General features: G+C 44.6%; 1 protein-coding gene across 1 annotated transcript in view; it reads right to left on the bottom strand.

Annotated features, from left to right (window-relative positions):
- Nucleotides 1–13,865, bottom strand: part of Kif6 (kinesin family member 6) — a 303,671-nt gene that overhangs the window by 235,879 nt on the left and 53,927 nt on the right. Inside the window, exons 4-5 of the mRNA XM_028766687.1 lie at nucleotides 8,053–8,200; nucleotides 4,088–4,197 (exon numbers count right to left, since the gene is read on the bottom strand). Of these exons, the coding sequence (XP_028622520.1) occupies nucleotides 4,088–4,197; nucleotides 8,053–8,200 (258 nt within the window). The remainder of the gene's footprint in view (nucleotides 1–4,087; nucleotides 4,198–8,052; nucleotides 8,201–13,865) is intronic.

Raw genomic sequence — 13,865 nt, forward strand, 5'->3', positions numbered from 1 at the left:
CATGAACACGGATTGAGAGGACACAGGAAGAATGCATGATCACGGATTGAGAGGACACAGGAAGAATGCATGAACACGGATTGAGAGGACACAGGAAGAATGCATGATCACGGATGCAGAGAGCACAGGAAGAATGCAATCACTGTCCTTGTTCTTTTCCAGGTGGGGAACATTAGAAAATCTTCAGATCACTGTTCTTGAATGAAATGAAGAAAAACCACCAAGAAACTTTCACACTGTGGATATCACCAGTGCTTGAACTCTAGCTGTTAGACATTAGAAGACTGATAAATGGTATTTGACCCAATGCCTACACTGTATAAAGAAACAGAAAATGAAAGAATTTGTGTAAGATTCTAGCTGTGGCTAGATTCTGAAGACTCTGGTTTCTGTTCAAGTACTGAGTACATGCACCCTATTACTTAGAGAGTAACTCCTTCTCTCACCCCAACTGAACCTCATGCTGTACAGTGGTTCCCGTGGGCGTGATTTGGGCTCCTCTCCTCTTCACCCTCATAGTCTCAACCCGTTTGTTTCAGTGTAATAAATAATTTTCTCTTTTTCCATTTTCATATGTGCATTGTGTGTATAAGCATGTATGCCATGTGTGGATATACGCATGTATATATGTGCACACATGCATGTGGTAGTGTGCAAGGTTGAAGCTGAGACTCATCCCTCACTGCTCTTCCACTGAAAATACCCTTATTCACTGAGGAAATTCTCTTAATCAAACTCAGAGCTTGCCAATAGTCTCCCCAGGCAGCTTGCTCTGGAGGTCCTGTCTCTGCCTTCTCAGGCTGGGATTACAGGCAGGCCAACACAACTGTCATGTGTCTATGGGGGCTCTGGGGATCTGAACTCTGGTCCTCACGCTTGCATGACAAGCACGTTAACAATGGAACTACTTCCCCAGTCACATAGATAATTAAAAAATATGAAGGCGTTGGCACTAGGGCGGCTACTAAGCCAAGGGAGACATACTGCTTGCCACGTACACCGCACCTCAGGAGACTTTATTATAAATATATACAGACGGTGTGGTACTGCAGACCCAAAGTCACATCTGCAAAGTCTTCATTGTCACCTTCTCAAGTTTTTGACAGAAATCTTTTTAATGGACTCCTTAATTCTCACAGCCCCAGTGTGTAAAAAGTCTTTAGAATCCTCTCTTGTCACTCTAGCATGAAAGTGTGAATATCTGGATTTTATTTCCTATTTATTCACTTTACACCCACTCACTGGCCCCACTCTCAGTTACCCCTTCCCAAAATTCTCCTACCCTCTCCCTCCCTTCTCCTCTGAGAGGATGGCAGCCCCCTGGATATCCTCCTACTCTGGCACATCAAGTCTCTGTGGGGCTAGGTGTATACTCTCCCGGTGAGGCCAGACAGGGCAGCCCCAGCTAGAACGCATCCCACGTACAGGCAACAGCTTTTGGCATAGCCCCTGTTCCAGTTGTTCGGGACCCACATGAAGGCCAAGCTGCACATCTGCTACATGTGTGCAGGGAGGCAGCATTGCTAAGCTGCCAATTAATTGTTCTGAAATACTGGGTAAATCAAACCTCTCTGAATTTTAAGTTCCAGGGAACCAATGACAAAAGCAACTTTTGGAGGTTTACCTTTCATTCTAGTTCAGTCATGTCTGAGGGTCAATGTATAGTCCATCTGGATCGCCTTTTCTCATAGTCTTCCTCCAACTCTTTCCTTTCTTCTTTTATTCCTTTCTTTTTAAATATCTCACTTTTATCTCTCCTCTCTACCAAGAGACAATCCCTTCACTCCTGGGACTGCTCAAGGTCTGCAGACTGGTGGGTATCGATATGCCTGGTTGAAAACAATCTAGTGTCCCTGTGTCAGTGCAGGTTATTGCCATTACTCTTAGTTTCTCAACAGAAATTGAAAGTAAGACCCTATTGCTGAGGACATCACACTCTCTGGTCGCAGGACTTCAATAAATCAAGCTGAAATTAACCTCACTGATGATTAGCTTTCATAGTTTTGGAAGGTGTCATTCAGGCTGCTGGGGGAAAAAACGTTATCAATATAGTCTTATCCAGCTGTGAACCCTGTTAGATACAATAATGAATGATGAAGGTAAGCCCATGGGTGTAATAGCGGCATTAGTGTTATGGGTGTAGCCAATGGCTTACTCATTGTATCTGAGGCCCACTGCAAACCTGGCCAAGAACCCAGGGCTATGGAGCTTCTGGCTCCTACGGGTGAACCTATTACAATTATCTTGCTAAATGGGCATGATATCAAACTGCCTTCTAAATGTTTTGAAAACACATTTAAACAACATTTAAAGTGGAGATATTCAGGTCAACCTGGAGAATATAGAACGATAAGTTGATCAGAACAAAAATAAATCTCAAATCAGAAGCCTGGCATTCAAACCCTTCCTCAAACTTGTTCCAGGGTCTTCGGAAACTTCTTTCAGATGACATCCTGATACCTTGTTACAGTGTGTCTGGTCTGCTGGGACAGTAAATACACTGGACAGACCATAAGCAATAGAAATACTACTCAGTCATAGAGGCTCAAAGTTCAAAGCAAGGTCAAGGTTCAAGCGCTCTTCTGGACTATGAGCTACCAACTTCTCTTGGAGTCTTCAACATTGTAGACTGTCCAAACTAACACCCATTTCTAAGGACAATAACCATGTTGAAGAGGGCTGCACCTTAATGACCTGCACATATCCAGAGGCCCATCTCCTACCAGCATCCCATGGGTGACTAGGGTTTGACATGTGAACTTTGGTATCATATAACACGCACGGCACACAGTCTTCCCAACTGTGGCCTGTGTCTAATGCTTCTATCCCTACTTCCAGTCAAAAGCTTTAACTTTTTAAAAGGAAACTTTCTCCTAAGTTGGCAAAGCTATTTTCTTCCATAGAGTTGGTGATCTGTCTTCTCTTTGCTGTTAAACCAATTTTTATAATACAAATAATTCTCTTTCCTGACTCCATCTATAAAATTTTGTGAAAGTAAAAAGGTGATACATGAAACACCTCAACCAATGTTAATATAAGAATATATGAATCATAAATTATTTTATTATTCTTTTCAATTTTTTTTACTAATTTAATAACTTGTCTATTGAACATAAAACTTGCATGTAATTGTTTTCACTGAAAATTCCTGTGTGTTTCTAAATTCTTTTAGAGTATTTTATAATATATATATATATATATATATATATATATATATATATATATATTTGGGCAATGGAGAGATGGCTGAGTAATTAAAAGCAAACACCACTCTTCCGGAGGGCCCAAGTTTAGTTCCCAGTACCCATGTCATGCCAGGCAGTTCACAACCTCAGTATCTGCAGCCCTAGGTGATTGGATGTCCTCTTCTGGCTCCCACTGGTATCTGTACTCATGTACACACACACACACACACACACACACACACACACACACACTTACTTAAACATACAATGAATCTTTAAAACATTTAAAACATGTTTTCTTGGCTATAGACAACTTCCGATACATAGAAACACCTGGAGAGAAGGACGAATGATTACCGGTTACTCCACCTAACTCAGGCAGGGTTTCAAACAAACAAACAAACAGCAACACTGTGTGACCCCCGGCAGGGGAGCAGCCGCTGTCAACAGATCTGAAGACTGCATTTCACTGTGTTGATCTGATCAAAGGGCTCTGAACGTCAGTGCTAATGAAGGCAGAGAAGCTTTTGAGGGAAATTTTCCAGTTTTATTTTTCCTCTCAGATTATCTAATTGCTGCACAAATCAATTACTGTTTTTGGAAGAAGGGGGTGATTAAAGGATATGCGGGCTTCCTGCGGCTGGGGGACGGTGCTGCCCCCAATCTCCAGTGCCCACTGTGTCCACCACACTGCACTTTCATGTCAACTCCCAGTTTTCCCCCAAGAAATGAGTTTCCGAGCAATCCTAGAGCCCATCCCGCCTGCCCATTATGGAAAGATGCTGCTATCCAGTATTTGCTAATTATGATCGAGACCAGAAACGCAGCACATTTCAAAGGCAACAATGGAAACAAGCATCTGAAAACCATTTCCTGCTGGTCTTTGTCAGCCTGCTACTCACGGCAGATCTTCCAGCTTGGAGGCTTCGTGTCTTGGATCCAGCAGGTCATACCCACATTCATTGTAGATTTCCAAGTAAGAAATGTGTGTCGTGTAGATCTTGCTGCTGTCCTGGTTGGGGAAGGAAAAGCATTGTTTAATGATTGAAAACAACTGTTGGGATGGAGAGAGATGCACCATTTGTCTCTGGGCTTTGCTCACAGCATCCCTCCTATGCAGTTCCATGTGATATGGTTTACATTTTCAGTTCGTGACACTTTCGAGTTGCTGTGGACATCTGCATGAAGGTTTTTTTTCCTTGAAATAGCCAATATCCATGATTATAAGTAACTTTTGTCTGTTAGTTTTATTGGTTCCACATTATACATAAAATACAGTGAGCCAAGTTGGTTGTAGAACTGAACAATACATTATTTTCTTTTTAACTTTCCAGGCCGCCTCCCCCCACAAAAGGCTATTAAGAAAAAACAAACAAACAAGCTTACTTTCTGTGAACAGTCTGTCCATAAGAGAGCAAAGACTTCAGTAGCAAAGAAGTTTCCATCCTTGATCATAATTCACCTCCTGTACTTTCCCACTACTCAGAATTTTATATTCTTTTAAAAATATTTAATAATTTACTCTGTGTGCACATTAGTGCAGGTACCCATAGTGGCCAGAAGAGGGCATCAGATCCCTGGAGCTGGAGCTGGAGGTGGCAGTTGTGAGCCTCCCAATGTGGGTGCTGGTAACCCAACTCCATACTCTGCGAGAGCAGTCCTGCTCCTAACAGGGTCTCACACTAATAATAATTTATGAAGTAACCATGATCTTGTGAAACCACCATGAGAGAGGAGTGTCTACGTTTCAAGTCCTACCCCAAATACCTGGGCACCAAGGAATCACTATGGCGGTTGCTACTGTCACTGATGTTGATAACTGTTTTCAAATATCATGTCTAGAAACCTCCAAATGACAGTTAAGAGTGATGGGTAATCTGTGTGGTCAGCTTGAGATCAACAGTCACCTAGGAGAGACACCTCTGGGTGTGTCTGTGAGGTGGTTTGCTGAGTTGTAGAGCTGCAGAAGGAAAACCCTCCCTGAATATGGACAGCACCTTCCCATGGGCTGGAGTCCTGAAGTGAATACTGAGGGGAAAGAGAGGAAGGGGCTAAGCAGTAGCGTTCATAATTCTGTGTCCTGACTGTGGACATGATGTGATTGACAGTCACATCACACCCCCACCACCATGTCTTCCCCATATGGAGTACCTCAAGCACTGAGGCAAAATTAACCTTCAACAGTTTTTGTTCGTTGTTCCATCACAGCAGCTAAAACAATACAAGAGTGTAGAGAGAAAGGATGCACAAAAAAGAACAGTGCACTTGAGCCAACATCTGTAATGGAGACACTCTCTTCTTTACAAGTAGGATAAGTCAGGAAAATGGCGGGCCCACTGCCTGGGGTAAGGGCAGTGCTTTGGCTCCTCGGTTTCTGTTTTTCCTGCACGGCTGTACACTCCGCACTCAGATCTCAAGGAGTGGTGTGGCCAGCTACCTTTCTTAGTCCTTTTCAGCATCTGGGTTGCCAGATGATAATGTAACACATGTGTCTTCTGCACACAGCCATTTCTTCTGCCCCAAACAATCTGAACCTTGCAATGCTCCAGCATAAGGAGAAGGGCTTCTGGGACACAAACGGAACCCTTAAGTCCAGTGGAAATGCTTTGCCACTCACGGGCTCTTCACGACACAGGATGCACTGCGGTTTTGGTTTGTCTCAAAGAAAGACTTGGCCTTAGTCTTGCAGTGAGCTCTCCAGTCTGAGACAATCAGCAGGGGCCTCTGGGTCCAGCCTGTTTTTCTAGACACACTTCGTGGGTACTTTAAGTTGCCAGGCTGGTTTTAGCACGTTCTGCTGTGATTAGAACAGATGTGATGCGGCCCGTGGCAGAAACTGGTCCATGTCAGTTTGCCCAGCTGTAAGTTGGTCTGGTGGGCTTTCTCACTCCAGGAAATAACTTGGAATGAGTCAGAAGTAAACAAGGGTTTAGAGTGACATCCATGTCAAAGGAATCTCCCCTCAACCCTGATAGGTAGCCAGTGCCCTGGATGCTTGGTGGACTTCCAGAGGTGTTCTTTGGTAACCACAGAGAATATTTTAGGAGATACAAAGCATGCTTTCCATTAGGAGAGATCTTACTTTTTCTAATTAAGCTGATCAGGGGAATTGGGTTTACTGGCTTTGAGAGGTTCGAAAGGTTTTCTTTAATTGGTTAGGTATTCTTTGGACATATGTACATATATGAATATTAATAAACACGGTAACCACGGTTGGACATTTGCATGTGTGAATATTAATGTAATGGCAATAGTGAACATGAACTAACCATGCTTTGTGTGCCAAGGACTTCAAAGATTTGTTTTCATTATTCTTAATTATGTGTTTCTCCCCCCACTGCTGTGTGTGCATGAGAATGCAGTGTCTGCAGAGGCTGAAAGAGGGTATTGGGTCCCCTGGAGCTGGAGTTATAGACAGTTGTGAGAAGCCTGGTATCAGTATTTAGAACAAAACCCTAGTCCTATGCAAGAGCAGGGCACACTCTTACTGAGCCATCTCTCCCGACTGAGATCTTAAAATACCACATCTTTACCCCTCACAGCAGCTCCATGACATTGAGACAAGAAGCCACATGCTCCCAGAACCCTGACAGTCTACACAGCCCTGCCCATCCATGTAAGATGACAGCCTTCTACTTTGGTCCACAGTGACAAAAACAATTGGAAACTATAGCCCCTGCTTGTGACACGTGTATGCAAGGCAGGACAGGTGGTGTCCGGAATACAGGCTGAAGTGAGCAGAGAGGCTCAGGATGAGGCACACCCTCCACTCGGCCTCCCTCCTCCACACTGTCTGGCACACACACACTTGGCACACTCGGGCCACTGAGAGAAGAGCCGAACTAATGGATAATTGCTGCTTTATGGATGGCAATGAGGATTATGCAGACCTCAGCAATTTCTTCTCCGTCTTCGAGACTCAAAATGCAAATGGCATTCAGTAGGGAATTCCGGAGTGACTGTTACAACAGCCCAGTTAGACCGTCTATGCAGAATCCAAGGACTTGCTGGGGCTGGACGAGAGGCAGAGGAGCCTCCAGACCGGCTCAGTCCTTACTTTCAGAAAACGGCAAGCAGAAACCCACAGAAGTGAAATGATTCATCACAGGAAATGGATTTAAACACAGCCAACAGAACAAAGCCAGTCCGAGCTATAGAGGGCGTGGAGCCGAGGCAAGGAAGCAGTTGCTTACAGAGCTGCGAACCCAGAGGAAGATACATCCATAGAGGCTCAGTTTTTCCAAATATGAAGTGGGAATAAAGACGCCATGTTTGCTAGTTAACAATATTTGTTGTATTAAAAACCCACGTGAGGGGGCTGGAGAGATATGGCTCAGAGGGCAAATGCTCGCCGTTCAAGCACAAGGATCAGAATTCAGGTCCCCAGCACCCATGTGAAAAGCTGGATGTGGTGGTGTCGCGATGTGACCCGATGTACGGTAAATAGCCCTGATGCTGGGTTAGGAGGAAGAGAAGGATATCCTCAGAGCTCACTGACCTGCCAGTCAAATCAATGAGCTCAGGTTCAGTGAGAGACTCTGTCTCAAAAGAAGCCATAAAGGATCTCCGACATCGACTTCTGTACCACCCCTCACACACGCACCCACATACCAGACACAGGAGCCTCGATCAGACCGACCCTAACTCTGCCACAAAGTTGTCATTTGCTCTTGAAGCCCTGTAGGCATCTCAAATGAAGTCTTGTGCTTTGCTCACAGTCTACCCTGATAAGAGAAGCACCTTTGTAACTTTTACCAAAGTCCTAACCTTTCTTTAACTGTGAAGGCCAGAGGTATTCTACAGCCCTACATGCCCACGGGGGCACAGAGCAGAATGCCTTACCGCATCTCCCTGCCTCAGTCTTTACCTTTTGCAACTGTTCAAAAATATACGACAGGGTCCTTGGGATGATGCCTCTGTCACTGTAGCGTTCAGCCCCGCCTGTGATGGTGAATGTCTTGCCGCTGCCCGTCTGCCCGTATGCGAAGATGGTGCCGTTGTAACCTGCCAAGGCACTGCAAGAAGAAAGGACAGAGCTTTCATGGATAAGTGGACACCCACATTGGTACTAGGTACTCATAACCGAATAGTAACCTTATAAACACTACTGAAATCTACTCAGAGGATATTTACAGAATATTTATGCGACCATCCGGCTTGACTTTTGTGCTTGTGCACACATGCCTGCACCTGTGTAGTAGTACATATGGAGGCCAAAGGTCGGCACTGTGCATCTTCCTAAATCCCTGCCCACCATTACATTTGAGACAGCCTCTCGCACTGAACGTGAAGCTCACTGATGGACTGAACAGTCAGACAGTGAGCTCCAGGGAGCCTCCTGTCTCCATATCCCTCGTTCATGCTGCTGGGCTCGGCTTTTATACAGATGCTGGAGAACAAACTCGGGTCCTCGGCTTCCAGTGGCAAGCTCTTTACCCTCTGAGTCATTTCCCTGACCTGCAGACTGGTTTTTAATCCAGGAATCTTAGGCTATCAACTACGCTCTCTAAGGAAGGACATGCCACTCAAATGGAGTCCAGCATCTTACCAGTCCCTTTTACTATATGAGACTTAGAGTATGATCTCAGGGAAATACTTCTGATTTGGCAAGCTGTCTGTCTTAGTCACCATCTGTGTAACTTCCCTGATGAATACTCGTATCAGTAGGCACCCGGACATTACTAGGTACACTGAGTTTACAACTGTGTGCCTTGCAATCTAGTTCTCTATGCGATGCCTACAACAGAAAGTCCTCGGGAATCCCCTCCCCCATCCTCTTTGGAATGACTTTCTTTTTGGTGGAAGATGTTGGCCCATGTATGCTATTTCAGCCCAGTATAGAATCGTATGACTTGACAGTGGTCTTAAGAAGCCTTCAAACCACCACCTGTCACATGGGGTTTTAACAGTGTGTTCTGCATGATGTGGGTCTTTGAAGAGAGTGGGCCTTTTATCTATGCTACAAAGAGCAGTAAACTCTTGCAGTTTTGCTGTCTTTTTTGCTACAAGTTTCTCCTTGATCTCCAAGATGTTTCCATCAAACCAGCTGCCATGATGTCAGCTAATGGGACCCATGTTCCAAGTGGGTTTTAAGTGGATGGCTCCTCTGAGATTGCTGTTCATCATTTGGATAGGGAATCCTGCTCTACCTTGGCTGCTGAGATTCTGCCAATAGTTCACTCTAGAGCTCACTCTGCTTTTGACTACGTGATGAGTGGCCTGTCTTCAAAGTGATCCTGAGATAAGACAGGTGTTGCCCAGAGCCTATTCTGAAGAGGTCAGTTAAGCCCTTAGCATCTCACACAAGCTAGAAATCTCATCTCTCACCAAGAGTCGCCTGTCTGTCTGCTCTATATGTATTTCCTTACATGGTGTGCTGTGGCTCACCTACTCCCACCGGCTATAGAGGCCTGCACATCGCACTGCACTAGTGAAAAGTGAACAAAGGAACAATGGTAAATGTCCACTTCCTTTACCCAGAAGCTCCTCATCCTAAATCAACCTCTCTACTGTGTCCCAGGCATTTTGACATGTGATTCTAGTCTCATCTGTCCCAAGAGAAGATACAAGTGGAAAATAAAGAGAGTGATGGTGATGTAACGACCTTCCTTTAAGCCCATCTGTCCATAAGAGCAAACACATCATAGCAGAAGGGCTAAGGTCCACTTTGTCATTACTCTGAAAGCTATCTCAACATGACCAACAGCTCAAGTACTACTTAAAAAAAAACAATCTCAGTAGAAACAGTGGGCTTCCCCACGGTGTTCCAACTTCAGAAGTCCTAGCCCTCCCCCCCCAGCTCCAAGGAAGCCTTTAAAAACAATGGGGGTCTGGGAGCTCTAAACCTCACAGCCCAGCCACTGCTGAAGAAGCAGTGTGGATTCGGAACCCCTCACAAGCCTGATCTTTCCTTGGTTCCCCCCAAAGCTCTGCTGACCCAGCAGAATACGTATCTTCTGACTCAGAGCCCTCATGGTGAGCAGCCTGGCTACAGGCAAGTATTTGACATCCACGTCATCCGACGTGGTAATACCAGTGAGCTGAGCTTAAATGTGGTCAAATGCTTGTAGAGTGTGTTGACAGTGACAGCAAGATACTTTGAAAAGACCCTTGACAACTCTGGGATACTAGAAGGCCACACTTAGGAAAGGACTTGAGAAGGACTTTTTTAATCTCAGGCCCTGAGTCTCTGTACAAGAAGTGAGTGGCAGTTCAGGCAGAGATGCAAAATCCAAGATATTGGAGGTGTGTCTCTGCACACAGACAGAGGTGCTCCTGTGCCCACCAGGAGAGATGTTTAAACCATTTAAGGACGTGTCACACAACAGGGAGCTGACTTCTCTAATTGGGTGGAGGCTACAATAGTCAGTTTTCGGCTTCTGTGATAAAAAGAAAAAAGAAAAGAAAAGAAAAACCACTGACCAAGATTAGTACCCAGAAGGATTATTTTGGGGGGCTAACAGTTTCAGAGGGATAAGAGCCCATTAAGGAGGCCAAGAGTCATGGCAGCAGACATCATGGCCAGAGCTGAGGGGCTCACATTCTCAGCTGAACACATGAAGCAGAGAACCTCATGGAAGTAGGGTGATGCTTGAAACTCTGAAATCCTGCCCTCAGTGACTTGTTCCCTTCAGCAAGGCCACCCCTAAACCTTTCCACAAAGCAGTCCTATCTACATACAGAGCAAGTGTTCAAACACAGGAACCCATGGGTGTGTGTCACCTATAAATCACCACACTGTACAGAGCGGAAAGACACTTTGAGGAAGCTTTGGGAGAGAGTTCTGTGGGTAAGAGCACCTTAGGCTGCATTTGTGGGGACCTGAGTTAGAATACCCAGCACTCACATAAAAAGCCAGTGTGGCCATGTGTACATCTGCAACCCCAGCAAGTAGAAGAAGGCCAGAGTGTGTTGGGAGCTTGCTGGCCACCAGCATAACTCAGGGTTCAGTGAGATATTCTTTCCCTTGAGAAATCAGACAGAGAATGATAAAATGGAACAGTAGACATCCTCCTCAGGCATAGGCTTCATAGGCATAGACGAAAGAAGAGGAAAAATATTATTGAAGATTTGACCTGTTGCCGTCCCCTCTGCCTCTTTGCCAGAATGGACATAGATTTCATAAAATTTCTGTGGAAATTAAGGGACGTGTAATAGTCAGAACAATAAGGACAAATGTGAAAACCCAGGCTTCCCACTCAGAGCTAACTGGAAGGCCAGAGTAATGAGGGCGGCAGAATGCTGGCACATGGAGAACGATATGAAGTGGAACCGAACTCAAAGTCCAGAATCAGACCCTGCACATAGGTGTGTGCAGTTGGCTAGCAGTACTTCAGAGGCATCCCTCAATTTATGGTTGGCTCTTTTCCAACAGCAGTGATGAGATTGTTCAATGGAGGAGAGTATAAAGAGAAATTAGTAAAAGGAACCAAATAGTGCAAAAATACTAAAATTGTATATATGCACCTGAATGGTGAGTGCACATGCGTGGAGACCGTGGGTGTGTGCACACAAGAGCGGATGCACCCAGGTATCTGAAGGGGACATCAGATCCAACAGAGCTGCCAGATGGGGATCTGAACCTGGGTCTTCTGCAAGAGCAGTATAATCTTAGCTGCTGAGCCACCTCCCCAGGTCCTGTTGTTTTCAAATCACCTACCTTGTGAGGAAACTGACATCAAACCTACAAGCCACAGCGCATGAGAAATTATACCACAGTATCAAAAGTCACTTGAAAAGTAGAAAATTGGATTGGCAAGATGGCTTACAGGGTCATGGTGCTCGCTGATAAATCCTAGAAACTGAGTTCAATCCCTGAGATCCACATGGTGAAGAGAATTGACTTCTCTGACCTCAAGATACACACACACATACACACACACACACACACACATGCACACACACACATACACGCACACAGACACAGTCATAAACACACATGCTCACAAACACATCAATATACTCACAAACACACACACTCATAATCACAAACACACCAATATACTCACAAACACACACACACTCACAAGCACACACACACACACACACACACACACATAAATGAAAAAAAGGGAAGTAGGCAATGAATGTAAATATGAATTTAAATAGATTTACATTTCTAATTCTGATGGATAAGTGAGTAAGTCCTCTCCATACAGATATCCATATGTTTAAAAGAAATGCATTGAACTCTAAAGCCCAAGTTAGATGGAAGAAACCAGCCATAAAATGTAATATACTGTAAGACCTTGTCTATGCAAAATGTTCAGACAAGCAGATTCCAATCAGTGGATTAGTGTGTGACACCAGCTGAATGGAGACAGAAAATGGGAAGCAAATGTCGCATATAGTCAAGGGCTTTTTGGGGGGTTAACAAAAATGTCCTAAAATTCACTGATGGTCATGGACGGCTGCAGTTATTCTAAAAACTACTAAATTATAGTCATCGGCAAATTCTACTACATGTATTTATTTTGTGTGTGTGCACTCTTGTGTGCACCAGGGTACAAGGGTGAAGGTCCAGTGACAGTTTACCGGAGTGGGTTCTCTCTACTATGTGGGTTCTGGGGAATGAAACTTAGGCCCAAGGGCTCATAAGCAAAACCTTTCCCCAGTGAGCCACCTCATCAGATGCCCAAATGATGTCCTTTAATTGATAAAGGGCATGCGGGTTACGTCACAAGCTGCTGTTCCAACGTGATACAGAAGGATAAGCTGCAAGACGCTTTGGCTGTCTTCCCTGGGTGTTTGTCCTAGAGGGAGCACTGAGAAACAAGAGAGGAAAATTGTAACTAACCAAGCAGGGTGGACATCTGTGGTACTAGCTACCTCTCAGCAGCCTGAAATCAACATTGCAGGCCCTGCTGCCCCTCACAGCCGGGGACAAGGAAGTCAATCCGCCATTTCCAGAATGGCATTTGATGGTCAGATGAAATGTCTGCTGTCGAAATCAACTTCCTCTCCTTGCAGAGCGCATCCTCCCCCCAGGAGCCTAAGTTCTAAAGACAAGCTATTTTGTCAGCAATTTAACTTTTAAGATTTTTATGAATAACTCCAAATAAAACCTATACCCTCTGAGAGATTCTAGACTGAAATTATGAATTGGATACATAGTATGCTTCCTTACTAGAAAATATAATTCGTTTCTGTTTAGCTCCTTCACTTGTATTATTCTTGATTGGTTTAACTAGACCTTAAAGCGAGGATCACATAGGTGTGAAGAAAATGAAACTTGGTGTCGTTTACGCTTGGTTAAAAAAAGTCTTAGTGTCCTCCTCTGCAGTGATCACAAGAAAGTAACCAAAATTACTCTTGTGCTGAGCATGGAGGTACATGCATTGAATCCCAGCACTTGGGAGGCAGCGGTGGGCTGATTTCTACGATTTATGGCCAGCTTCGTCTACATACTGAAACTGTCTTTTAAAAAGTGTGCACATAGTCACCAAAGGTAGATGCTGATGTGGAAGTCAGGAAGTGCATGCTGATAAGAGCCTGATATGGATGTCTCCTCAGAGGTCTTCAAGAGTCTGACATATTCAGAGGCAGATGCTCACAACTAGCCATTGAACTGATAATGGGGTTCTCAATGGAGGAGTTAGAGTGAAGACTGAAGGAGCTGAAAGGATTTGCTGCACCATGAGGAGAGCAACAATACCAAACAACCAGAGCTCCCAGGGTCTA

The sequence above is a fragment of the Grammomys surdaster genome, unplaced genomic scaffold (genome assembly GCF_004785775.1).
Source record: "Grammomys surdaster isolate TR1022 unplaced genomic scaffold, NIH_TR_1.0 169, whole genome shotgun sequence".
Taxonomy (NCBI): domain Eukaryota; kingdom Metazoa; phylum Chordata; class Mammalia; order Rodentia; family Muridae; genus Grammomys; species Grammomys surdaster.